The sequence below is a fragment of the Leptonychotes weddellii genome, chromosome 2, assembly GCF_054177405.1.
Source record: "Leptonychotes weddellii isolate Sample4059 chromosome 2, ASM5417740v2, whole genome shotgun sequence".
NCBI lineage: Eukaryota > Metazoa > Chordata > Mammalia > Carnivora > Phocidae > Leptonychotes > Leptonychotes weddellii.
This window is the reverse complement of record NC_138370.1, coordinates 150434649-150460495: the sequence shown is the minus strand read 5'-3', so window position 1 is coordinate 150460495 and position 25847 is coordinate 150434649. Positions and strand designations below refer to the sequence as shown.

At 44.8% G+C, this 25847-nt stretch overlaps 1 protein-coding gene across 2 annotated transcripts in view; it reads right to left on the bottom strand.

The window, feature by feature from the left end:
* Positions 1-22186, bottom strand: part of RELL1 (RELT like 1) — a 63141-nt gene extending 40955 nt beyond the window's left edge. Inside the window, exons 1-2 of one of the 2 annotated variants that reach the window (XM_081812489.1) lie at positions 21970-22139; positions 20081-20201 (exon numbers count right to left, since the gene is read on the bottom strand). Coding sequence is in view for 1 of the 2 variants with exons in the window: in XM_006731250.3 (XP_006731313.2) it covers positions 21970-22057 (88 nt within the window). In the remaining variant the exon portion in view is untranslated. Of the gene's footprint in view, positions 1-20080; positions 20202-21969 lie in introns of both variants that reach the window. The other variant, XM_006731250.3, reaches the window with a different exon arrangement.
* Positions 22187-25847: the final 3661 nt, after the last annotated feature.

The following is a 25847-nucleotide window of genomic DNA, read 5'->3' as shown; positions in this document are numbered from 1 at the left end:
GTTTCCAAATAATACTTGTATTTCCAACTGACCTCAGTGGTCACAGGAGCTGAGAAGGAATAGCCTAGATATGGCATTCCTCAAACCCAGTGGGCATAGCTCGAGGTTGCTAGACAATGGGGAAGACTAAGCTAATAACTAGAGACTACAGATAAGAAGGTCCTTGTGACCTCCCCCGAGCAGCTTTGTTCCAACCAAGGAACATTTTTATGCTTCTGATAGCTAGCCTTCCCCTTTTATCAGGAAAGGGTATGCATTTTCAGAATCTAGGGTTTCTCAGCAGGATGACCCGACAACTCTGTGATGGAAAAGGCACTTGCTAGTGTAAAGATAACCCACACCAAGCTTGGTTGGAAAATTGCTTCTAAACAAACACATACACACACCCTATTTTGTTTTTAGCGAAGACACAAATCACAGTGCCCAAGAGCAATCTATTTTTGGTCTGGATTACTAAGATCAATAGATGGACATTTCCCTAAAAGGGCTTTTCTTTATTCAGTTTTGCCACTGGCCACCTCTGCGATTTGAACAAGTCACTGTACGTCTGTGGACCTCAGTTTGCTCGCAACATTCCCAGCCTTCTCCAGCCCCATCCGCCAAGTGTGACTGGTGATCAAAACACAAGCCCACCCACCCTCTTGGCTCCACAAAAAGCTTTTATAATTCATTTCACAGCAAAACCAAATCTGACAAACTCATTGGTGGCAAAACCTGTTCTGATCTGACATGAGGCTATTTATGACCTCTATTCCAGTGAGTTTGCTTGCTGCATAAACATTAATGTGTTTCATTAGACCTCTGAAGGGGGAAATTACATAGGTAGAGTTTTAGCCGTGGGCCCTGAGGGTTTGAGATGGTCACAACACTAGGAGGTGGGTACTATCCTTTTAGAGAAGAGGAATCAGGGAGGGTTCAGGGAGGGTATGTCACCTGGCCAAAGGCACACAGTTAAAAACTGGTGAGAGCCTGCATGAAAACCAGGCATGAGCAGCCCCCACATGGCCTCCCAGTACCACTTGAGCAGGATGGATCTCCGAGCTTCTGCAAAACAACCTCCTTTATGAAGTTAATTGTTTAAATGCAGTTTAAATCAATTACATACACCAATATAAGGGGCAAATGCAAAACAAATTCTACAAAACTCAATCATCCCCAAATGACGTCTTCTTTTGGCTACAGAGAGAACCCAAGTCACAGAACTTTTAAGACTATCCCCAACACGGCATTCACGCAGACAAATTTAAAAAGGCTTAAAATGGGGTGCCCGGGTGGCTCAGTCGTTAAGCGTCTGCCTTCGGCTCAGGTTATGGTCCCAGGGTCCTGGGATCGAGCCCCGCATCGGGCTCCCTGCTTGGCGGGAAGCCTGCTTCTCCCTCTCCCGCTCCCCCTGTTTGTGTTCCCTCTCTCGCTGTGTCTCTGTCAAATAAATAAATAAAATCTTAAAAAAATAAATAAATAAAACACATCAGCTGGGGATTGCTTGCCCTCTAAAAAATAATTAATTAAAAAGCTTAAAATGTATGGGGAAAACAAACGAGCTTATATGGAACCAAGAAGACAATGGAAGTCAGTATATAAAGAAGTGCTAAACTTTGTCGTGAAACTTCAGGCTCCTGCCAACTTCTGAACAACCCCCAGATAAACAGCTGCTTATAGCCCTCCCCACCCACCTCCGAAACTGTCACCAGGCGGGGAGGGGACATCCAGATAGGATCTAGTCTACCCACCCGTGACACAAAATCCCTCCCAGGGCATACAGTCACTCGGTTACCATTATTTTGTCCAAGTGCCCCATGATACTGGAGGCCAGAACTCATTCTGGACAGCAAAGACCACTCGGGGAACAGACAGAGGCCTAGATGGCTTCCCCCAGCAAAATGTGCCTACGTGAGCAATGCCCAGCTAGGAATCCCTGATTTACAGACGTCTTCGTCTAACAGGTCCCTTGAAAAATGCAGCTGTCCCTGAGATTTCTGCTAATACCCATGTGAGATCAGCTATATGCAGGGATGGCAAAATGGAGGGCTCAGGGCAGCGGGAGCACCCCCAGATCTGGAGACAGGCATGAAGAGTGAGAGAGGGAGACAGGGAGGGACCAGTAGCCGAAGATTTCAAAATACTGCCGGAGGCCAAGAAAGTTTCTTCCCTTGCCCAGTACTTGACTGTTAGCTTTTGTTGGAAACTAAAATAACCAAATACTACATGTAAAGCTTGACTGGAAGCTAGCTCAAGATCTTAATCAATAATAAAAACTGCAAAGCGGCCATAAAGTGTATTTTGAGGACAACTGAGGAAACTGGGTTAAGGCAGTATTAGAGAACTTACTGTCTATTTTCTTAGGTATAATGATGGTATTGTGGTTATGTAGAAGGAAGTCCTTAATCCCACAAGAGGCACGGTGGAGGTATTTAGGGAGAAATGTAACCTTGTCTGCAACTTGATTTCAAATAGTCCAGCAAGGAAGTAGGTAGAGAGATGGACAGCCAGGCAGATAGGGTGAGCAAGCGGGTCTGGCAAAACGCTGAATTCTAAGTGGTCAGTATACAGGGACCCACTTTATGATTCTTTCAACTTTTCTATTAAAAGTTCACCAAGTCCCATTTTATCATTTTTTAAATAGCCTTTGTGGGAGCCTAATTATTATTTTTAATGAGAAAATGCGTTTGAATTTCCAACCCAATCACTCAAAAGGAATGTTTGGAGCACAACCCGTCCTTCAGCTTCAGTTTCTTTGTATATGTACCACAGGTGTGGGAAGGGAAGTAATTAGTGCGATCCAGGAAGAAAAGGGACTTTACGTTAGGTTTCAAAAGAAAAACTTAATTTGGCTGGATAAAAAGGGAACAAACATTCTTGGAGGTTGAGGGGCGAAACGGAATCACTCCTGAACCCCAGGTAGCTACCAGAACAAAGGACTGAAACTAGGGGAAGGTCAATATAAATAAAGATACTTAAAAATAATGACGGATACTGTATATATTTAGCATCATAGGTTTCAACTGAAACTAGAAGGGGAAAACTAACTTTGCAGAGTCAGAGAAAGTCCCTAGCATTCTCCACAGTTGTGTTGGATTCACCATTTGTAAGTTATTTCTAAAGGCTACAGAACTCCCTGACCAAACATAATTCCCCAAGGGCGTCAGAAGATTGAACACAGACAACAGCCACAACCCCAGAGCTGCTCCTTGAGAGAGGATTAATTAACTTTAGGGTCCCACTGTTTAGAGAAGCCAAGGATCTCAACTTCTGGATGATTCCTGAACCTTCCAGAGTCCTTCAAACAATGGTCTCCATTCAGAAGACAAGAGAAGGCTCATCTGACCTGGCCGCACCCCAGACTGGAACAAGGTCAACTTGCCAGTATCCGCCTCGGGACACAGGCCAGGAGGCCACCAACCACAGCTCCAAGGCAGGGAAGGTGGAAGAGCCCCCAGTGGACCCCGAGCTGCAGGGTGCCTCTTGGGGTCCTCAGAGAGGGGTGTAAGCAAGGGCGATGCTCACGGTTCAGGGCTCTGCAGTTCAGACCCCAGCTGAATCCCCCTCCTCCTCTTTTTCTGTCTCCCCATCCCCCTGCCTCTCCTCCATCCTTCCCTACTTCCACTGTTACCAGTGTGGGGATTTGTTAAAATTTAAAAGTCTTTGGCTACTGACACACTGTCGGTCTTCTGGGGAGGGGCTGGATGGCTGGAGAAGAGGAGTGAGAGACACTTTCATTTTCCCCTTCTGCACCTTTCAAACTGTAAATCATATCCAAACAAGAAAGTAATGGAATTTTTAAAAAGTCGTTTGTTTGAAGTGACCTTAAAGCAACAAAACTTCAGAAATCTAATCTTCACTTTAGATGCTTTGTGACAGGTGGCATGTTTTGAAGAATGAGTTGCTACATTAAAATAATCATAATGGCAGCATTTACTGAGTGTTTGCAGCGCGCCAGGCACTGTTCTGGATGCTTCCTGGACAACGTCGTTTCATTTCCACAACATCTGTAAGGTGGACCCCTGGGCCCCACACTCTTAGCCGCTGTCTCACAGGGCCTGGAAGAGTGGTGGTGCCTTCAGTTTTATCTAGGGACACAGACCTCACAGTAAACAGGTAGGTTCAACCATCAGCAGCTGATCACAGAGCTGGGCTGGAGCCCAGGTCCACATCCACCCACTATAATGCCCTTAAGCCCTAAAAAGACTGCCTCTCTCCAAAAGACCCTATTATGTACGATAAATATTGAAATCTGCACTCATCTTTTTTTAATGTAAAAATCTTCTTCACGAAAAATGATTAAAACCAGCTAGAGCAAGATGAAATTTGTAATAAATTCATTTTTTAAAAAAGATCTCAGGGGCACCTAGGTGGCTCAGTCGTTAAGCATCTGCCTTCGGCTCAGGTCATGGTCCCAGAGTCCTGGGATCGAGCCCCGCATCGGGCTCGCTGCTCGGCAGAAAGCCTGCTTCTCCCTTTCCCACTCTCCCTGCTTGTGTTCCCTCTCTCGCTGTCTCTCTCTCTGTGTTAAATAAATAAATAAAATCTTTAAAAAAGAAAGAAAGAAAGATCTCAGCAGCGTAAAATTACCCAATATTAATTTTTCACTGCAAAAGCAAAAGATCACTCTAAAGTATAATGCTGTTTTGCCCTTCCATAAACTGTGAAAGGGAAACGAAAATGTTTTCCTGTTGAAAACCATCTTGTTCACAGAGGTATGTTTTCACATTATTACTAAGTATTGTACTTAGAAGCAATTCCATAGTTGACACAAACATAATATGTAACTAATGTGTTAGTTACATGGCATCTACAAGTCTTTCAGAAATAGAAGGGAGAAAGGGACAGAAAGCAAGGGACTCAGGAGGAGGAAAATCTTTGATCATATACATTAGCTAGAGACACCATACAAGATATAAAAGTTCCTACCCAAATGACGTTTGAAACTTTTACATTCATTATTTTATGGAAACCTCTAATCCCAAGGGGATAACCAAGAGGCTGGATGAGATCCTCATTTTGCAAGTAAATCAGTGGCCTAACATGACATCACTGGGTAGACGCAGAAAATTGAGACAGAAGAACCACAACTCACACTTGCTGACACCCTCCCCGCCCCCTTCACTACAAGACACATCACTGGGACACAGAACTGCAATCAAAGTTAGGAAACCCAAATGTGACAAAGAACTCACAAGAAGAGGCACCTGCGGGGCTCAGTCAGTTAAGCGTCTGCCTTCGGCTCAGATCATGGTCTCAAGGTTCCTGGGATCGAGCCCCATGTCTGGCTTCCTGCTCAGTGGGGAGTCTGCTTCTCCCTCTGCCTCTGCCCCTCACCCTGCTCATGCTCTTTCTCTCTCTCTCTCTCAAATACATAAATAAAACGGTTAAAAAAAAAAAAGAACTCACAGAAAAACCCTGGTTTAAGTCAAACACACTTGTCTCCCCAAGTGGAGGGGAGGGCGTCCTGTTTTTGCACCTCTTCATCCCTCTCACAGTTCTGGAACACAGTGCCGAGCCCCTTAACCATTTGCTACATGGAACCTGAGAAACTGGGAAAGCAGACTCTATCCCCTTCCAGAAGGGCTCCTGGGTAATTGAGTGTCCAGTTTGCCTGTAACTTGATCAGCAGTTTGGTCAAGATGCTATTTGTAGGACAGAATGTCCAGTGTACTTACACACCCATTTGCCAAATACTGACAGTTTTTAAAAAACAAAGATTATTTTCAGAGCTGGATAACTGATATAGCTTGTACTTTACACACTTGTTGGGTAAGCTTTCTGAAAGATGTTAATATACCAGCAAGCCTCTGTGCTCATTGAAATCAACAGAAGGTTGCCGTTAGCAAAGATTCAAAAGAAGGCCGCAAATAGCACATTCCTAAACCCAGCTTGGGGAATTGGCCCTCAACTAGATTTTCATGGGACTCCACTACATTCCAAATCGTTAGATCCGTAAAGGGACGATAAATTAGGAGACGTGTTTACATACTCTTACCAGAGCCACTGCCCACTTTTCACAAGGTTGCAATTCCTAACAGATCAATTCAATCGTGTACATTCCTCGCAAGAGGCCAAGCAGGGACAAGGTTAGAAATTATTCAAACTATGGGGGAAAGCTAACGGCAAGTGTCAGGATGAAACCACCAAATAGGAAGAAGAGGACAAGCCCAGCAGGCCTGTTTCCAGCAGAAACAGCAAGAGCGAGGGTGAGGGAAGGGGGTCCCTTAGGAACCACTGACTCCTCCAGCAAGTTCCAGCGAGGGAGTTGGCATAGAGGACCAGGTCTCTGGGATCTAGGTCCCTGGTTTCTGGTACAACCCGCCCCTGCCAGGGTCGGAGTTCAGCCAAGTAGTTTCCATCGTGCAAGCAGAAGACAACACAAACTAACCACGGGGGAAAACAACGGGGTGTTGATGAGCCGGCTGGAGCTAAGCAAGGGCTTCAAGGAGGAAGACGAGCAGAGGGAGCGAGGCAGAGAGATTGATTCTCCTGTGGTCATCCACTCTATCCCCAACTGCTAAGAGCAGCGGACATTTACTGAGAGCTTATTATGTGCCAGGCGTCTTTACTCCCATTATCTTTTTCCTTTAATTGTCATGATTCTGAGATAGGTGCTATGACCAAACCCATTTTAGAAATGGGGACATGAAAGAACGAAATATTGAAGTCAAGGTCACTCATCTGGGGAATGGCCAGGATCTGAACCAAGGTCTGTGGCAAAGCTGCTCCCTAGAAAGAAGCAAAAGCGGGAACCAGCTTGTTCTCAGCTGCACTGTGTTCATTCAACTTGCTTCTTAGCTCTCTGTGACCCCAGGTAAGTCAATTCACGTCCCTGTGCCTCAGTTTCCTCATCCCTAAAATGCAGATAATAAGAGAATCGTTTCTAAGCATTAAATGAGATGAACTCGGGTTTACCCATCTGCCTAGCACAGAGTAAGTGCCCAGTGAATGTTAGTTTTTTATCGCTGCGTCGATCAACTCAGCCGGGGACACGAAACCGACTCGTAGGAAAAGGCGCGAACCCCAGGAGCCGCACCGGAGGAGGCCGTGTTAAATGTGGGGGACTGAATCACTGCATAAGCCCTGCAGGTGAGGAGCACCTGCCACCACGGGGCTCCCGACGCAGCACCGCGGGGCGCCGCCACCCCCGTCCCCCCGGGGCCCCCCACGCGGGCCCCGCGCTTGCCTTCCTTCCAGGAACAGGAAGAGGAGCATGATTAAACAGAAAGCTACAAAAAGTCCTCAACACAGGATTTTCCCATTAGTCACACTTGGGCAGGCAGGGTTCCTGCAAGCCAGGCACGTGGCCGGCCTCCTGGGAACATGGGAAGCGGGAAACCACGATGAGTGAATGTGGAGCACCGAGGTCACGACCCGGTTGAAGTCCTCCCATGTGAAGCCTCCCCAAGTGCCGCGAGAGAAAGAGCAAAGCCAAGGGGGGGGCTAGGAGACAAAATACCATCACTTTGCAAAAAGGCAAAGGAGGGAAAGAGTAAATAGAAGTAATTAGGAAAACCCTAGACACAGAGAAGCTGAGTTTAAGGGCAAGACACCATGCGAAGGTCACTAGCACAACACTCAAACAAGAACTCTGAAAACCAGCCCCAAGGCTTAGACCCAAGGAAAAGTACTATTAATAACAGTCACGTATTTGCGCATACTTTGTATAAATACCATTCCGAGTATGATAGGGATGAACTCATTTAACCCTTACAATCACTCTATGAAGGGTGCTATTTGTTTCCGCTCCATTTTGCAGATATGAAAAGTAGAGCACAAAGAGGTCAAGTAACTTCCATCAGGTCACACAGCTGGCAAGCAGCTCACCTAAGATTTTAATCGAGGCAGCCAGGCCCCAGAACACAATACTCTGGGCTCTATGGCCTCTGATGTGTGAGTTAACAGTTCTGATATTAAGTAAAGTTCCACGAAATGGGATAGCTCATCTCTAGTTGAGTTAGAGTCTTAAGTAGAAAATCTATGGGTAATCATTAACTCATCTAATTCAATAATAAACGTAGAATGACAGAATGGTTTTTCTTAGTGAGCCAATCATTGGGAAGGAAAATGCATTTAAATTATTTATATTCTCTAAGTCAATCTATTTTTTTTTTTTGGTGTCAAGTACTAAATTCAAAATAAAATTCCTGCTATCATTTATAAAAAGCAAAATCAAAAAGCCATCCTGATCCACATTTAATACTGTTATAATTGTTGATTACTCGGAAATCCTAAACTTCCCTTTGACTTTTAAAACAATAGGAACAATCGTGTGAAGGGACCAGATCTGCCATATCCCTTTGTCTAAAGTTATATCAATTGTAAATGAAAACATTAAGTGAAAAAAATAAATAAAAGCAGGATTTTGAGCTAACATGATCCCAGTTTTATTGCAAAAAAAAGATAGCAAAATGTTTACAGTAGTTATCTCTGTGTGGTAAGACTGTAAGTTATTTTAATTTTCTTTTTAATGTTTTGTATCTTTTGTCGGTAGAACATGGGAAGTACCTTTTTCTTTTTCTACTCCTTGAATTTTCTAAAATATCTTGACGATAATCACTACAGTTGTTTTTTTAAAACTACAGATAGGGGCGCCTGGGTGGCTCAGCCGTTAAGCGCCTGCCTTCAGCTCAGGTCATGATCCCAGGGTCCTGGGATCAAGCCCCGCATCGGGCTCCCTGCTCGGCGGGAAGCCTGATTCTCCCTCTCCCACTCCCCCTGCTTGTGTTCCCTCTCTCACTGTGTCTCTCTCTGTCAAATAAATAAATAAAATCTTTAAAAAAAAAAAAAAAACTACAGATAAAAAAATCAGTAAGAAACCTTCATTACTATTAGTTTGAACCATATGAAACTATTGTCACTGTAAGTCAAAAGTAGTCAAATATTGGTGATTTCATAATCAACAGTAATTTTAATTAAATTAATTAAATTAATTAAAAGTAATTAATTAATAGTAATATTAATGCTGTAGAAGTAACCATAATTCTGGAAATCCCCCAGTAAGGAAACTACTCGTAAGTGCAATCCCTAATATTTATATACTAGGTATTTCCACTGACTGGAGGCAGAGACAATGCTATGAAATCTTTGAGTTACACCACAGGACAGAAGGGTCAAAGAAAACCACACAGTGGTATAACTTCTACTTTATTACACTATAAAACACAATGTAAGTTCATAAACAATAAAGCCCTGGCCTGATAATTTCTTTTCTTTCCCTCTATATTTCTTTAAATGCCTTCTGAGTCCTTATCTAAATAGTAAACCACCATAATTTCAAAGAGAGTCCTCCAAGCATAACGTTTTAATATCATGAGTTGGTTTTTCCAAACAGGAAAGACTTGACTATTTCATTTTCCAACAACCAATTCTCCATCACCAACTGGGTGTCCTACAATTCAGTTCAGTTCTGATCCCAACCACTGGAGCTAGTCCCAACCCCATAGGTTGAAGGGCTCAGTCCCACAAGACTGCCCCCACTTCAGCCACCGGCTGCAAATGGTGTCCCCAGGCTAACCAACGACAAATTCAGGGATTTCCATGCTCTTCCTCAGGTTCGCCAATTTTCTAGAATAACTCACAGAACTCAGGAAAACTCTAACACTTAGGATTACAGTTTGATTATAAACGATATGACTCAGGAAGAGCCAAATGAAAGAGACGCACAGGGCAAAGTATGGGGGGCGGGGGCTGTGTGCGGTGCTTCCGTGCTTTCTCTGGACATACCACCCTCCCAGCACATCCCTAAATTCCAAGTTTTTATGGAAGTTTCTCACATAGGCATGATTAAGTCACTGGCCATGGATTAATTCAATCACCAGTCCCTCTTCCTTCCCTGAAATCAGAGGATGGGACTGAAAGTTCCAACCCTTGAATCCTGTTGTTGGTTCCTCTGGCAAACAGCCCTCATCCGGAAGCTATCTAGGGGCCCAAGAGTCATCCATTAGTATAAACTCAGGTATAATAAAGGGCTCATCATGAATAACAAAAGACACTCCTAGCGCTCAAAAAATCCCAAGGGTTTTAGGAGTTCTGTGCCAGGAACCAGGGACAAATATGTTTTATTATTCCACACTGACTCAAAGTCTAGAGTCTTTGCTCATTTATATATCAAGATACAGCACTGAACAGCATAGAAAAGATCAACTATTTTATCATATGGTTGAAGCAAAAGAACTCTCTTTCTCTTCGTCTTCCCCCTTCCCACTCCCACCCAGGAACTAAGTCACACCACATCCATTGTCTAGAAACTACCATTTGTGTAACATGTAGGTGCCTAACGTACACTAGTACTTTCAAGCAGATTATTTCCTTCTCCCTAAATCAACTTGGTCACGTTGTTGTAAAAAAACCAAGGGACGGAAGAAAACGGACTTGCCAGAAATGACAAGGAGATGAAGCCCTTAGCCAAGCAGCGTTTTCGAAATCACCCCAGTGCTGATCTGCAGGTTTTATTTAAAGACACTGCTCTATACACTGATGGCCAACACGCCTCCCCCCCCACGACCTCAAGGGAAGAGAAAACAATGAGAACCTGACCAACAATAGGGGGAAAGAAACAGAAATGCACAACATTCTTCTGAGAATAAATGCTTAACGATTAAGAATTCAGGAGTCAAGCTGATTTGTACAACGTCAGAGGATTTACTGTAACAGAACACAAATACACAATTAGCTAGCTTTCACCATTATGAACTTTTCCTGACCCTTACACCATCAAGACTACATGCTGCCCTTACTTCATGATTCCGGTTTCCCAGCACTCCTTAAACTTTGAAAAACTGTTTCTCTCTAGATGTCATAGGTATTAATTAAACCTATACACTATGTGTTGTATTTCTATCACTGACCAAGAACTATGTTATTCATTTGATATGCCAAACAATTCTGAGATGCATAAAGAACAGATGGTCTCCTCAGCCCTGTCCCCACCTCTTGGCCCTCCCCTCCCCCATCTCTCTGTCTCTGTCTGTTTCTGCCTCTCCAAAGCAGCAACTTAGAAACAACAAGAAGGCACAGCAATATCGGCTGCTTTGCTGAGGTACTGGGGCCATGTCTCAAACTCAGGACTTACTGAGCTCAGCCTCTGGGGCTCTGCCATCACATCCCAGTGCCTGGGGGCCCCCCTTCGGATCCCCCATCCTCCACTCCACCCAGCCTTAGGCCCCCACTGCCTACACAATAAAGTGCACAGTTTCTGGAGCTCCACAGCCTCACCTCAGCCTCCCATCTGCAATTTTCACTGAGGAACCCTCCGTTCATACCGGCTCTGCACTGACTTGTCCTGTCCTGCCTCCACACCTTCGCACAGGCTGTTCCTTGTGTTGGCCATGCCGCCCCTCCACTCCCTTTAGGGTCCGCTGACAACACCAGGCTTTTGGCATGTTGAAGTCCCTTCCACCTCTCCTATCAGAAGGCAACTCCCTCTTCTGGGATTCCATACAGCATTTTGTAGTTCTTGGATTGTACCAAACTCATTCTCCATTATTCTACAGTGATTTGTATTCAGAGCTTATCTTTCCCTTCTGAATCTCAAGTCTGCGGAGGACAGAAACCAAGCTTGTTTTGTTCAGTTTTTTTAATTTTACATACCTACACAATACCTAATAGTATCTCAAGTAAGGCCCTTTGTTTTTTCATGAATCGCACGCTGCCTGTAGGGAATATCTACCTGTTTCACCTGCAAAGGCTATATTAAGACACGAACTTGGCAATCCTGCGTATGAAATAGATTTTTCCCTCGGAACCCTGCTTCCTGGCTCTATCACCTAGCTTCCAGCAATCTTCAATGCCTCTTGTTTCTAGCCACACTTGTTTTGTGTTTTGCCTTTAATGGAGGAGGAGGAGGAGGTTGGAAAGAATTGAGGAAGCTGCAAAGGAATTAAGGCTCCACATGCATACAGCACACACATGCGAAGAAAAATGAAGGAATGCCTGTTCATGAGCCATCTGCCAGTTCACCAATGCCAGGAAATCCCAGGCTGCTGTTTGTATCATGTAGATAATTCACACGATTGTGTTGGAGACTTCCAGCTATGAAGAGCTGTTAGAACATTTGAAAATTAGCACTGCCGAGTTATATCGTGAGACAGAAAGCCCCGTGAATTCTTCAAGCTTCCACCCCTTACAGGAATGTCACAAAAGCACGTTATGCCTGTATTTAAGCACGGGGGAGGAAGGATGTTGCCGATATTGAAAAGGATTTTTTGTTTGTTTGGTTTTAACTCTACCTATCACGTGACATTTTATGTATGGGTTCTTTATAAATCTTCAACCACTCAGCTAAACTTATCTGGCCTGTTAAGAAGGGTAATGGCATAGGGCGCCTGGGTGGCTCAGATGGTTGGGCGTCTGCCTTCGACTCGGGTCATGATCCCAGGGTCCTGGGATCGAGTCCCGCATCGGGCTCCCCGCTCGGCGGGGAGCCTGCTTCTCCCTCTGACCCTCTCCCCTCTCATGCTGTTTCTCTCTCGCTCACTCTCTAAAAACTAAATAAAATCTTTAAAAAAAAAAAAAAAAGAAGGGTAATGGCATAATTGTCTAATTTGTGTCTTTTTAGGAAACTGAAGTCCATTTTTCCTTAATATCCCCCTTATGCTAAAACTTCTAAAAAATTCATTTATAAACCTAATGACATGTAAACTGAATTACTCCATTCAAAGATTTACTCTTAAAGCAAAAAGGACAATTCCTAAAGAATTCCTTGGAAAACAGCCCATTTTCCACTAAAAAGCAAAACCTGCATTCAATTTCTGATGCCTTCATTTCCTTTAAGTAGATGGGCCTATGGTGAAAAAGTTAAAAAAAAGAAAAAGATTAAATATACAACCTTCCTTTTACCTGTGGTGCTGAGCACACAGTGCATACAATTTCACACAATAATAACAGAGAACATTTGAGAACAAGGAACATCCATTTAGCTGTGGTTTCCCCTCATCTGTGACGTGAGTGAGACATTTCACTTCTCTTCATCTTGGTGAATCCTCAGTAAATGTGTTTTCTCATCTCTGCGAGACCGAGACTACAGAAGCCTGCTTCTCAGAGAGCTTGCAAGAATCTGATCAAGCCTTGAAACAGTTGAGCATGTCTTCCACGCTCTGCTGCCCCAAGGACCGCTGGTCAGACAGACACAGTGAGAACAACTGCATAGAATTTAATGTTTAATACCACGGGATGGATGCCATAGGCCTTCATGCACTCTGCGCATCCATTCCCAGGAGATAAAATCAGAGGGAAAACCTAGGGAAGGTTTCTTGGGAGTGCTACCCTTGATCTCAGCTTGAAGGATGGGTATAGACTCTCTCATCCCACCCCCAGCCCCAGGTTAGGTACTTGCGCCACGTGCCAAACATACTAAAGACACTTTATCATTATTGCCTGTTTTACCACCTTCCCAGAGAACCTGCTAGCTCCATAAAGGCACAGACTGAGTCTGTTTTGTTCACATCACTTCATCCCCAGGACCTTGCGCACGGTAAGGCACTTTACTAACATTTGCTGAATTAATAAATATATCAAAGCACCGTCCCGTGAAACAAAGGCATAAAAGAAAGATATAAAGTATTATGGAACATGACAGACACACATTAATAGATGCCTTTGGTGCCCTGGTTCTAGAAACACAGTTGAATTTAGTTCACCTTTGAAAACAGTTTCGTGAATGGATTTGGGTTTTGAAAACTTTTGCTTTGAAAATTTTCATTAACACTTCCAAACATATCAATGTCCTACCATACTTACCCGATGAAACAGTACTTGCTTACTTTTATCGTCATTCTTTTTTTTCACAATGACCAGATTTTTGCACCTCAGGCCTGGGGAACAATATGGCCCATAGAAGCCGGCAGACAAAACAGCCTCTTATTAATTCGAGAAGGGACAGAGAGGGGAGACTATAGCTAACATTTGTGGGTGAATACTGGAAAGCCTAACCCTTCACTTTATTGTAAACAAAAAGCCAAGTCAGACACCTGGATTCCAACTCTGGCTTCCTTCCTTCCAGTATTTAAGTGTCTGCTCTGTTCTAGGTCCTGTGCTTGGATCTTAGCCGCGGACAGTGCCCAAGACACATACACAGGCCCTCTCCTCACCAAGCTTAATGGTCTGCTCCCCCACTACAGGCTAATGCTGTTCCTGACTCCCACAGGCCACTGAACTCCTCGGGGCTCGGTTTCCCCATCTGCAAAGAGAGCGGGTTAATTACAAGATGACCACCAAAATCCCCTCTGACTGTAACTAAGGTTTTAGCGCTAAAAACACCACAATCGCTCCATAAGTCAGTTAGCCTCAGTCATGCATCTCAAGTCCTGCTTACCCAGATCCAGAGAGCTGGGAAACCAGCATGAGGATTAAGTGCAAATGTAGACCAAGGAGCCTTATCAGAAGCAGCAGAACTGGGGCCACTTCAATGGAGAGCCAGCTTTAACACAATGGGAAGAGTCCTAGACCGAGTAAAGGAAACTGCTTAAGTCCTGGCTAGGCCAACTTAGTGTCCTCAATTCTAAATAAGCTTTGAGGAGATGGTCAAGGTTCCTTCCAGCCCCTAATGCTACAGAATTCTACTTCCTCATTCCAGTATGTGTTTTTCCTAGCACCACCAAGCAATAATTGTATCCTGAGGCTATTTACCTGGGTAGAGCATCAGATCCCACAAGTTAAGGGCTCAGTCCTACAAGCCTGCCCATCCCCTCACCTTGGATGGCAATTCCAAGTCCAGGTTGTCACCTTGTGCTTCTGATCCACAGGCTATAAATCAGAGGTTCCCGTAACTCCACACTTGGGTGCAATTAATTTGCTGAAGCGGCTCACAACACTGAGAGAAACATTTGACTTACTGGCTCACCGGTTTCTTAGAAAAGATATGACTCTGGAACAACCAGATAGGAGAGACACATATGGTAAGGTATGAGGAAAGGATGTGGAATGTCCACGCTTTCTAAATGCGCTACTCTCCACACACCTCCAGGCATTCACCAACCCAGAAGTTCATCCAGTCTTGTTGTTCAAAAGTTTTTTTAAAGCACTTAATCAGAAGCTCTCCCCGCTAACTCTTCCCCTTCCCAGAGGTTGGTGGGTGAAGCTGAAAGTTCCAATCCTCTAACCACATGACCTTTCAGAGGACCAGCCCCATCCTGAGGCTACCTAGGGTACCATCCTGAGTCCAGAGCATCCCCTCTAAGGGGGCTCCTCATGAATCACAAAAGACACTCCTACCACTTGGGAACTTCTAAGGGTTTGAGGAACTTTGTGCCAGGAACTGGGGGCAAAGACTAAATATATTTCTTATTAAACCACATTCATCATAAGATTTACTTCAATGCAACATTCACTAGTCAGCAATGGTAAGAGGAACAATGATCAGTCCAACCCTGAATAATCACAAAGTATGTCAGGAGGATGATCACATCAAATCCTAGGAGAACACTGTCAAAATTCTGTGACTATACTTTTGGATCGACTGGCTAGAGATAACCAGATAATTGATGAATGAATCTTCCAGAACTCTTCCGAAACAAAGTGTCACATTCTACCCTTATAAAGGCAATGGTTTTTTTCCTTTTGTCTTGCTCTCCTTCCTTGCCTAATTTTGGTAGCCAATGGCTCAGCCCCACATATCCCATGCATCACAAGAGAACTCCCTGCCAAGCCCACTCGTCCCTATTCCTCCCCCCTTGAGGCCTCAGGTGCTCCCAACATTGCTTCCTCAACCCCCACCCCTGTCATTACACAACCAGCCTCAGTGGCAGCTGGGAAGCTAGATGAGATAGGGGATGCCTCAGGCAATAGCAGAGGACCTGAAAGGAAAATGCTGGAGCACTTAGGAAGTTTGTCTCACCGGATAGTGGTGGTAGGTTAGTATTTGGTTCAGGACAAAATAATAATAATATACTTTCTTGGTACTTACTATGTGCCAAACACTGTGCCATTAACTCTCATGTTTTAGAGCTCATGTAATTGTCACAACAACCCCACATTTTCTCCCTAATACAGATGAGGAAAGTGGTTCAGATTTTTCCCCTCCGTACAACAGCATTTTATTTAGTGGTGGGAATGCAAACACACAGGAGCATGCAAACAGAATGACGGGAGGGGAGAGTCGGGAGAGCTGCAGCTGTTTAGAACCCTGGGATGAGCAGGGGTGCCTGGATGGCTCAGCCAGTTACGTGTCTGCCTTCAGCTCAGGTCATGATCCCGGGGTCCTGGGTTCGAGCCCCACATCAGTCTCCCAGCTCAGTGGGGAGCCTGCTTCTCCCTCTCCTCCCAGCTTGTGCTCTCTTCTCCCTATCTCTCTCTCTCTCTCAAATAAATAAATAAAATCTTAAAAAAAAAAAAAGAAAGAAAGAATGCTGGGATGAGGAAAGACAAGAAGGTGGGGGCCTTGGGGGATGGCGAAGGCACAACAGAAAACCAGTTGCCCTGAGTTCCACAGTTTGGCAAAAGGATTCTCAAGGTGAGATGACCGGCAGAGAAACTCAGTTTGCCTGGGGTATCTGCCACTTTCTATCCATCCCTCCCTCCCCAAAAAGTCCCTGGGCAGATTCTGGCTTTTTCCCCCTTACAAAGAGAGCCATGTCAGTAACTGGCAGAGGAGAAACGGAGCCCAGCTTCTCCATAAAGTTGCCATTATAGGGGGCATCCATCCCCAAAGCCACTGAGAAAAGAGAAAACCTCAGCTTTGCCCAGGTATCTTTATTTTAGCAGATTCCACACTAGGATACCAAAATAGTGCTTCTTTTCATGAGGTACCACTCATTTGAGGAGTTACTTTTCTCCATAGGATATTTTACTATTTTAAGCAGTTGTACATTTGACTGCCACAGACAAGAACAAATGAGTCATGGAGAGGAAATGCAGGACCAAAATCCTTTCGCTGAAAACCTGGAGGTCAGATGTGCCTCGAAATTCAGACTTTGTAGATTCTAGAAAGGTAATGCAATGCATTTAGCACACATTATGTAACACGCCAAAATCAAATTTATTGGGATTACTGCAGCAAAATTTAGTAATATTCGAACCAAGTGAAATGAATACATACTACAGAATCTTATATTGGTTCTGGTTAGGTTTTACCACCAGTGGGGTATGCAAAAAAGCCTCAAAAACTTGGTGTTCAGAGCTTTTCTGACTTCAGAATTGTCCAAAAGGGATTACAGGCATGTGCAAATGGCTCAAATACTAGAAAACATAGTCAACCTACCAGTAATCAAAGACGTACAAATTAGAACAATCAAGGTACCACTCTTTGCCTTATAAATTAGCAAATGTGTTTTTCTGAGACAATGCCAACAGTTTGAAAACTGAGTCCTTCGACACTGCGGTGAGCAGTAAACTGGGACAACCTTCAGACCATCGATGGTGGTGTCATCAATGGCCTCAAAAACACAAATACCTTTGACCCCAACACCGCCTTTCCAAGAACTCCTTTTCCATGGACATCATCGGTATCTAGACAAAGCTTTACACACAGACATTCACTGAAGCAATTCATTTGAGGGGCGCCTGGGTGGCTCAGTCGGTTAAGCGTCTGCCTTCGGCTCAGGTCATGATCCCGGGGTCCTGGGATCAAGCCCCACATCGGGCTCCCTGCTCAGCGGGGAGACTGCTTCTCCTTCTGCCTCTGCCCCTCCCCCCACTCATGCTCTTTCACTCTCTCTCAAATAAATAAAATTTTTAAAATTTTCAAAAATAACCTAATTCATTCGAAAATTCAAATTCAATTAAAAATAACTAGCAACAACTGAAATCTAAGACAGAGTCACCAAATCAGTGAATCCATACAATAAAATATTATGCAGCAATTTTTTGAGTAGGTAGGGAAATGGAGAGACTTCACATATAATATTAAAGGAAAAACACAGGATCGGGGTGCCTGGGTGGCTCAGTCGGTTAAGCATCTGCCTTCGGCTCAGGTCACGTTCCCAGGGTCCCTGCTCATTGGGAAGCCTGCTTCTCCCTCTCCCTCTGCTGCTCTCCCTGCTTGTGCGCGCTTGCTCTCTCTCTCTCTCAAGTAAATAAATAAAATCTTTAAAAAAAAGAAGAAAGAAAAACACAGGATACAAAATTATATTTGCATTATGATCCTATCCAAGCAAAAAAATAGAGAGAAAACTAGAAGGAAATACACTAACAGTGGCGAGTGCCTTGGAGTAACAAGACCAAAGGGTAATTGTTTCCCCTTTAAATCTTTAAATCTTTGGGAGAATTTTCCAAAAGGACCAACAGCACTGTATTTTAGCTGAAGGGAAATGGAAAAAGAAGGCCTGTCTACATAACTCCCAGTCAATGGCAGCAAATTCACGAATCTGAGGTGCCACTCTGGGCTTTTATAAACATACAATGAACCTTTCTTTGCATAACAACCACCACCTCCAGAATGACAACTTTATAGGACGTGTGGTCTACATTTATTAGACAATTTGGCTGACATTTTAAGTCCAGCGTAATGGACACCATGGGAAAGAAATCCAGAAAGAAACAGTACAAAGGATAAGAGATATGCTCACTGGCAGTCGGTAAGGCAGGCAACGATAGGAGCTAGCACATGCCCATTTTATAGGTAAGAAAACAGAGTCATAGACAGCCACACTCCCCGAAGTGGCAGGGGTTCTCCCTGACTTCCACTCCAGGGCTGTCTTAGAGCTTGGTGCTCTTTCCACTCTATCTTGCCATTGGCCTATTACTTGGTGATTCTTTATAAATATCGTCAAATAAAAAGAAATTTCTCACTAGCAAGAAAACCAAAATGATTTACTAATAATAAGAACGGGCTTCAGAAGCTAACAGATCTGACTGAAGGTCAAAATCCAACTTAAATATTTCAGTGACTTTTTCAAGTTAACTTCTCAGATACCCGATGTTCTCATCTATAAACACAGGAATAAAACCACATAGCTGACAGGGTGTTGAAGAATTAAATGATCTGAATACTCAGACCAGAGCCTGCCACAAAACAGGTATAAGAAACACCGCATCCTTCCTCCAAAAAGAGTGAAGTGTCTACAATGAACCAACTCCAAATTCCAAGTTTAGTCCTTGTTGGCACACCAGACTCCTTATTCTCCCTGCTATCAGGAGCCCACCAAATCTTTACCAATTACTGAAGTGCCCTAAAATAATTAGAAACCACTCAACATAACAGTTTTAACCAATGACAATTTAAATCATTTTTTGTTAGTTTTAAATAATTTCTCTTTTGTCTTAACATGTAAGTAAGCTTCAACATCAGAGCCAAATTCTTTAAAAAGTAACAATGAAATTTTTTTTCTATTGCCTTGGGGCTTTGGCCTGTCTCATTTGAATTCAACTACTGAAACTCCCATATCATCTGTTTGATTAATTTCCTTTAGGGGGGCAAAAGGGGGAGAAGAGAATGAAAGGCACTTCTCAAATTTTTCATTTCCTCTTTAAATTAGATTTGGGCATGGAAGTCTCAGCTCCCAGGATGCTTGCTCAAAACATTCTGTCCACTGACTATGTTATTATGTGGCTGCACAGCTTGGCTGCTACCTGGCCAAAGGAGAACCCAGAATTTAATAAAGCTTATCTTTAGCATCAGATGAGGAGTAGGAGGCTGGATGGAAGCCCACAAAACCGGAGGAGAGTGCCGTTCTCTCTTCACCAGCCCCCGAACCTTTTCCACCCACTCCTTTCTAGAAGGCCGTGCCCATTGTCTGGTAGAGAAACTAATAAGCCCAAAGGTTGAGTAACCAGAAACCTTAAGGGCATAAATAAGCCAAGATGTGGAAAATCATCCCTTCTGATGCCTGTGGTATACAGTTTCGAATGTGGCTTCTAAGAGACAGAAGTTTAACGAGATCCTTCTAGCAGGCAGGAAAAGAAAGAGACATTGTCACTACCCACTGTGAAGTTATCTGTCCTTTTCTCTGCTTCCCAACTTCTGCTAACCACATGCTTACAATTTTAGGATGTCCTACACTTCCGATCTTAGAATTTCAACAAGACTGCTGAGGTTGATTTCTGTTCTGTTTTCTCTCTGGGGAGAAGTGGGGTACGGTAGAGAGAATGAACTTTGGAATCAAGCAGGCTAGGTTATCAAAGATACATATAAAGATACACACACACATACACACACGCTCACCTCCCACTGGTTCTGCTTCTCTGATTGAAGGCTGACTGATACATCAGCTATGTGACTGGGCCAATTATTTAACTGCTCTGGGCCTCAGTTGCCTCACCGTAAATAAGAACTTCATAGGACTCTGAGAAATAAGTGTAGAGAAAGCATATTAATCACCCAATTCAAAGCTTGGCATACAGCAAGCACTCAACGCTGCTGCCTATTTCCTTCTTCCTACTTTCCTAAAACATTACCTACAAACATTAATACCGTCATAGATTCCAAGAGGACCAGATGTTAGCTGGTCAGGACATCTTTTCTTCATACAGGCCTCAAGTCACACGGGCACCTTTGTACTCTTTCCTTTTTAGATACTTTGTTCTTCTTCAATGGTAAACTTTCATCAAAAAACATTGCTCTGCAATTCGATGAGAACTTTTTTCATCACATACCAAACCTGAGAGCTGAGTGTTGCTCAGAGATCCATCGAAACACAAACTTAACCCAGGAATGGACATCTCTGGCTGATGGCTGATTATATGCATCCAATGCTGATTTTTTAACAATTTTATTCCCAGGTTAAGCTATTCAAATTCTGGGGCAGCTACGTACGGTCTACAACCCCGAGTGCAATTTGAACCTGATGATGCACCCACTTGTCTCAGCCATGAAACACGGGGTGAAAACGAAAATCTCCCATCCAGTAATACATGTCACTAGCTTCCATTTCCCCAGGAGGGATGACTGAAAAATACGGGTCTGCTAATAAAGGCTCAGGAGACATACTCTCCATCCTGTTGCCTTCCTAACATGTTGTTTTCTGTGAAAAAGTGAAGGCCAAAGTGATAAGCCAGTTTAAACTGTAAGAGATTCGAATCTTCTCAGGAGTAAAGAGCAAGCAGTGTATGTGTCTGTATGGAGGAGATAGTCACGGTTGGAAGGCTTCCAGATGCTTATTATTTGGACGTGAGGAGGAGCCACTCAAGCTTGGAAGAGCTTGCTGATGTAAGATTCCAGGCTGTGGTAACCCCAACTGGCCGAGAAGGTATGCGTTTATTATTATTATTTAACTAGTGCTGTAAAGTGGCAATTAAGAAGGAAACCAGTGGCAAGGAATCCCTGGGGTCTACAGCCGTAAAAACAAGAGTGTAAGACTGGACTTCCGTAAAAGTTACACGTCCTCTTAGATTTCAATTAAAAACTCCTGCTCCAAATTCGTCATTGAAGACAACACTTTTATGGTCTCTGCTGGTGGCTTCCTGCTCTGACCACAGAAGGTTCCTTTGTGGTGACAGGAATTGACTCAAAGAAGAAAAAAAAAATGTAAGTTTACAAACGCGCCTTCCCTTTTTCCAAGCCTGATTTATCCAGGATATGTGGGGAAGACATCTGAAAGCCCCCAAGAATCCATCAACCACTACAATTAATGAAAACTTGGAAAGGAAAGAAATGGAACTCCCCAAGGTCTTAAGATATAAAACAAAGGTGGGGGGAGCTACGACAGCGCACCCGGTCGCCGGTGTCGATCTTTCGCTCGCGGGGCCTTTGAGGACAAGCGCGGCAAGGGGTCCGCGGGGCTCCAAGGTGCTCAGCCTGGCGGGAAGCGCCCGGACGGAAGCCAAGACCAGGCCCAGTCCCTACACCCCGGACAGCTCAGAGGGGCGGGCTAGGGGTAACAGGTCCTCAGAGGAGCGGGCGAGAGGAGGGAAGGCGGGTCCCGGGCAAGCGGGAAGGGAGGGACGGGAGCCGTCGCCCAGCGCCGCACCCGGCCCGGCCACCCTCCAACAGCCAGATGTTCAGCGTCGGGATCCCGCGGCTCTGCCAGGGCAAGGGCAGCTCAGTGCACAACGGGGCTGCCGTCCGGACCCCTCGCCTCCTCCCGAGCGCCCAGGCCCCGACGGGACACTCACCCGGGGCCACTAGCGGCGAACTCACGGTGCCTCCCACGAAGACAGCGGCGGCCAGGACCGCGGACCCCGAGAGTTCCCCTGGGGCCATCGCAGCGTTCCTTCGCCCTCCACCCACCGGGCGCCGCGTCCCGGGATCCAGCAGGCAGTGCAGCTCGAGAGCCGGCCGCCGACGGAGTAGCAGGGCTCGGCCCCCGCGCGCTGTGAACCCCGCCCGGTACAGCACCCTCTTCTCCGGCCCCACCCACCCGGCTCGGCCCTGCCTCTCCCCGCCAAACCCCGGGCTCCGCCTGCCCCGGAGCGAGCCCCACCTGTGGCCCCGCCCTCGTCCCCGCCCATCGCGGCCTGACCCCGCCTCGCCCCGCGGCGTCCGCTTCCTTTCTAAATTCCACCGCTTCTGCGGCCGCCCGGATTAGGCCATGACCCCGCCCCTCCCGTCCCGCCCACCAAGGTCCGACCACACCTCCCTCCGGTAGCCCCGGTCACGCCCACTTCTGCCTGGTCCCGCCTCTTCTCGCCGCGCCCGCTCCGTTTCCCAGTCCGGCTTCAGCGCAGACGCGGGGATTGCGCTGGAGCTAGAGGAGCGGGCAGGTCTCCGCGGCTCATCCTGCCCTTCGCTGAGAGCAGACGGGCGGAGGAAGAGGAAGAGAGAGAGCGGGACAGGAAGCTCTAGATGACCTGACTTGACCGTCATCGGAGTGGGCATTAATTCTTTGTTGGCATTTCTATTCAGCTGTCATTCCCCTCCGTGACTGGTCCAGAGAGGGGCGCTGCGCCGTACGTGAAGCTTCACTGTTTGAAAATTGAGGAGTAAAGGCAACTCCTTTAAATTTCTTCCTATCTCCGCTTTCCTTTAAGCTGCTCCTTTTGGAGAATAAACCTATACCTACCTGCAGGAACAAATTGCTTTTTTTTTTTTTTTTTAAATCGTGCGCCCACATTGCACTTTGCAAATACTTTCACGAAATAGTTCTTTAGGTACCTCGTCACTTACCATCTCCTTATATCCTCATGTCAGCTCTGTGAGGTGAGTAGTATCCCCATTCCACCGGCCGTTGAGTAAACCCACAGGACACTGTGATAAACTGGAATTAACTCGTCTTCATGGTGTTTGCTCACTGCTGTGCTCAATGACAACACACACTAAGAGTCAGAAGTGACTTTGAAGTTGAATCATCATGTGCATTGATTAGACAAGAGCCTTTGTGAGTAGTTCCCTCTTTACTGCACTTGAGAGACCCCTGAAGCCAGGTAGTCAGGCGTTCAGTAACGCTCAAGATCACAGGCATGGTGAGGGGGGTGAGGTCTGAGGGTTTTCACAGAATGGGGCTCTTCCTTGGTTTGACTGTCACCTTCCAATTTTCAAAAGAAGACTATTTATCTTCTTGTTGAGTCCTGGAAACATAGACTCTTACAAACACTGGGAATCCCCAGAAGCTTGGGCCACTACAGATAGCTGGGGCTGAAGGACGGGAGCCCCTGCCCTTGGAAGCCAAGGGCGGGCACTGTGGGTCCTGTTCAGTTGTGGGCACATCCTGCAGTCTGGCAGGTGAAGCCGTTTTATACCACACTAAAAACTGAGAATGGCTGCAGAGGGAAAACGTCCATGTAGGTTTCTAACTTAAAAAAGGAGAGAGTCCTGGGCCTAGAAATTAAACTGTAAACTGTAAGTTGTAGCCAGAACCAGCTATATAATTTGCAGAACCTAGTGTCTAATGAAAATGCAGGGCCTTTTGTTCAAAACTTATTAAGAATTTCAGGATGGCAACAGCAGGTTTAAAGCAGTTGTGGAGCCCTTCTAAGCATGGAGCCCTGTGTCCAGGCCATATACCCATAAAGCCAGCTCAGGTTTTGGCACTTAGAATGCAGCAAAATGCTTGAACCAAGATATCTATGCAAAATGTAAAATATCATTTGAAAAATTAATCATGTTTCACTCTTTTTTTCACAGATTGAACTTACTAGTAAAAAAACAGGACCTTTTTTGTTAGGTAATCTCTACGCCCAACCTGGGGCTCAAACCCACAGCTCCAAGATCAAGAGTCGCACGCTCCACTGGCACCCCAAGACAGGGCCATTTTAAACAACATATTTGAATTGGATGTCTACTCATGGCTCTCCAGAAATAAAAATACAACCCTGTAATTAAAGCTGGATGAAACCTTAGTAACCGTCTATCAAGCCCCTTACTTTAGAGATGAGAGATAGTTAAGTGACTTGCCAGATACCTCATACCTAGATGAACCAGGGTTGGAACCCAAGGCTCTGAAATTTCCCTTCTCAGATTTTTTGTAACACCTAGGTGTTTGACCCAGTCTCTGTAGATACCTCCCTGTCACATAACCCCATATATGTGCATTTGCACATTCCACTAAAGGGAGGGAGGGCAGGAGGGAGAAAGGGATGAAGGGAGAGACAAAGGAAGGAAAGAAAATCAAGCTTCAGTTATTCCCCAGGTACTTACCACTACAGATTTGCTTGCACAATTTAAAAAGCCATCGCTTGTTTAGTTTAAATGTGAAGACTTCCATGTGATGGAAGGTTTTTATATTAGGAAGGGGATGTCACATTTCTTCTGAGGAAATAAAAATCGACACCATGAGGCTAAGGGATCTTCCCATTTGTTTCAGAAATAAAATTAAAATATTAAAAGGTAGAATAGCTGTTAACAATAGCTCTCATTTATTCATCCCTTAGATTTAGCCGCATCCCACAGTGAGCACTTTTCCTGTGTTCCTTCATCAAATCCTCACAACTTGATATTTGAGGAGGTATTGTTACTGCCCTTCACTTCAAAGCTGAGAAGATCAGGATGTGAGGAATTAAGGAATTTACCCAAGTCACACAGCTGCTCCATGGTGTTGCTGGGACTCAAATCCAAGATCAGCTCACTGCAGGCCTGCACTTGAACTTCTGCTTATACTGTTCTGCCTCCAAAATGCAAAATACTAGCCAATTAGCTCTCTTTTTCCAATACAAAGTCTTAGTCTGTTTTTGCATGCTTAACCTAGCCTTTTTGAACCCTGTGTCAACAATTTTTTTCTTCAAGGAGAGTGTTTATGGGAATAGGTTATAAATAAGAGTTTGGAGGAATCAAGTTTACAAATTAGGCAATGGGCTGTCCTTTCTGTTTTTTGTTGGTTTTTGTTTTGTTTTGTTTTGTTTCCAGTGTCTCTGTAAGAATTCAGTTAATCATTCCCCTTAGTAGAAACCTTTCCGGTTTTCTCTGTGCCGCTAAGGTGGTGATTTTCATCACCACACCATTTAAAAGCGTAAGACTCAGTTGGCTGGTATTTACTTTACTTAATGTTGAACAAACTTCCTCAGAAAGTCTCTGTAGAATTTCTTCCTTCTGTGATTTAGATGTAGTCATGTTTCCTTTTGAGAGGTTATATCCAGGAGAAAAGCTGATAATTAAAAAAATATATATATGCATATATATAAATGTTTGCAGGGAATAAAATGATATTTCATACAACCTAGGGTTATTTTGATCTGACAGCAAGCATGTACCATGTTCCTAGCACTGGGTTGAGGGTAGGAGGCCAGAGGGGAGAGTCACTGAACATTTAGTAAATGATCAAAGGCCCGGGGGCGGGGTGGGGGGGGCATCCAGCCCTAAGATTCTACACCATAATAAGAAATCAACAGAGAGGATGAAGGGTGCCAGAGTCAGGCTAGAAGGAAGGGTTTCTCAAAATTACCAAAACACTATGGGCCAGATAATTCTGTGTTGGGTGGCTGTTTTGTGCACTGTAGGATGTTTAGCAACATTCTCTGCCTCTACAAACTAAATGCCAGTAGTACTCTTCCCACCACCGCCCCCCTCCCCCCGAGTTGTGACAACCAAAAATATCTCCAGATATTACCAAATGTTCCCG